The sequence below is a fragment of the Hipposideros armiger genome, unplaced genomic scaffold (genome assembly GCF_001890085.2).
Source record: "Hipposideros armiger isolate ML-2016 unplaced genomic scaffold, ASM189008v1 scaffold_37, whole genome shotgun sequence".
Lineage (NCBI taxonomy): Eukaryota > Metazoa > Chordata > Mammalia > Chiroptera > Hipposideridae > Hipposideros > Hipposideros armiger.
In genome coordinates, this window is record NW_017731387.1 from 2,035,337 (window position 1) to 2,037,144 (window position 1,808).

A 1,808-nucleotide genomic window follows, 5' to 3' on the forward strand; every position below is an offset into this window, starting at 1 on the left:
CCATATTTCTAATGATTTGCTGAACAAATGCATATTGTTTTCTTTTCAGAAGCAGAATGTTCTCACCCTCCTAGTTTTGATAACGCCATACTCATGAGTAAGCGGAAGTCGTCATATAAGCCAGGAGCAGAACTGGCTTATAAATGTCCACAATATTTCCAAATGGAAGGATCCAATACTGTGCAGTGTATTAAGGGCAAATGGTTGGGGAAACCAACATGCAGAGGTAAGCAGATGACATTTTAAATTTATTAAAGTGACTGAAGTACTAGCATCTACAATTACCTCTAGATTTATTAAAAAGTGGACGTAAGTTATGTTCTAGGCCAAGTCACAGAAGGTTAATGCCTCCACGAAAGGGGCAGAAGTGGATTCTATGGTTAGCCTGCTTCCTCTCCTTCTCATAGTGAAGTCCCTGGGACGGCAGCAACCGCATTTTCATGGATATTTTAGAAACGCAAATGCAAGTTCACAGGTGCACTCAGACTCAGAGCAGAAGACGCCCCGTGTGTGCCCCTGAGACCGTTGTGACAATTCCCAGGAGAGCCCACGTGCACCTCAGTTTGGAAACCCTCGCAAGAGCCAATCATGACTTCATATCCACTTGAATCTCTCTGATGAATTACACTTAGCTCATTGTGGTGTCCTTAAGCATCGCCCCCTCCCCCAAATCACTGACGTGTTTTTATCAATTATACATTGCACTTTTTCTTATGTTTTCACAACTTCTATTTGTTGGGTCTGTTGACTGTACACCATCTTCCTTCAACAACGGTATTCTTCAAAGTGTGTTAATTCTTGACTATTCTCAAAGGAAGTGTGTGTTTTTGTTTATTTTCCTAAGAACTTAAGATTACAATTCATAAACATGACAATTGAAAACCAAATTTTGATGTCAAATCATCTCTTTACTATGATTTTCTTGTGGTTATAAATTCATTTTGAATTAAAATTTTTACATTATTTATTTTATTAAACTCAAAGAAAAACGTCCAGAAAAAAAGTTGTTTTTATTGGCCTCAAAGATGATTTTTAGACTTCTAGAGTGGATGGTAGAGGAATTTAAGGTATAGAAGCTTAACCTTACAAAAAACATGTTGTTTATCTCCTTTTTTCAATTTTACATGGAAATTTAGAGAGTCATACTAATTTTTATAACAGAAGCCATTGATTTCAAAGCCTCCTTGAAATACACCTTTATTGGAATTACTTTTGCTGATTTGCATTCAAAATGGTCGTTACATTAGAGATACATTCTTTCTTCCTATTCAGATGCTTCCTGTGTGAATCCCCCCACAGTGGAAAACGCTCGTATAGTAGGCAAGATGTCTCGGTATCTGCCTGGTGACAGAGTACATTATGAATGCATCAGATCTTTGGCCTTATTTGGGAATAGAGACGTGATGTGTTTAAATGGAACCTGGACAGAACCACCTCAGTGCAAAGGTAAAGCATCTTATTTCTCTTCCCCAGTTTTAGAGAATACACTAGGGACAAAGTATGTTGATATAAATACATAGTGAAGTAGTTTCTGTGCAGTAATAAATTTTAATGCACATGAAATGATGGTGCTTAAGTCCAATTCTTTCTGTGGACTGAGTAAAACATATGGTGTATGGATTTTATGAAAGCTTTGACGTGAGTACAATAGAATAGTTGGAATCATGGAACATTCGCATCTGAAGCATTGAGACACTCAGTCTTTCCTGGGCAATAAATATATTAAAGACACCTTGAGTCCATTTGACAGACCTCTGGAATTCCACTGTGAGACCTGGACTGGGCAGCTGGGGAAGGATCATAGAGCG

General features: G+C 37.9%; 1 protein-coding gene across 6 annotated transcripts in view; it reads left to right on the forward strand.

Moving 5' to 3' along the window:
• The window catches only part of CFH (complement factor H), a 100,619-nt gene that overhangs the window by 86,496 nt on the left and 12,315 nt on the right, over positions 1–1,808 (forward strand). For 4 of the 6 annotated variants that reach the window (XM_019638015.1, XM_019638013.1, XM_019638012.1 and 1 more), the window contains exon 20: positions 1,273–1,446. The exons of the other annotated variants lie outside the window; for them this stretch is intronic. In XM_019638015.1, the coding sequence (XP_019493560.1) occupies positions 1,273–1,446 (174 nt within the window). The remainder of the gene's footprint in view (positions 1–1,272; positions 1,447–1,808) is intronic. 6 annotated transcript variants of the gene reach the window in all.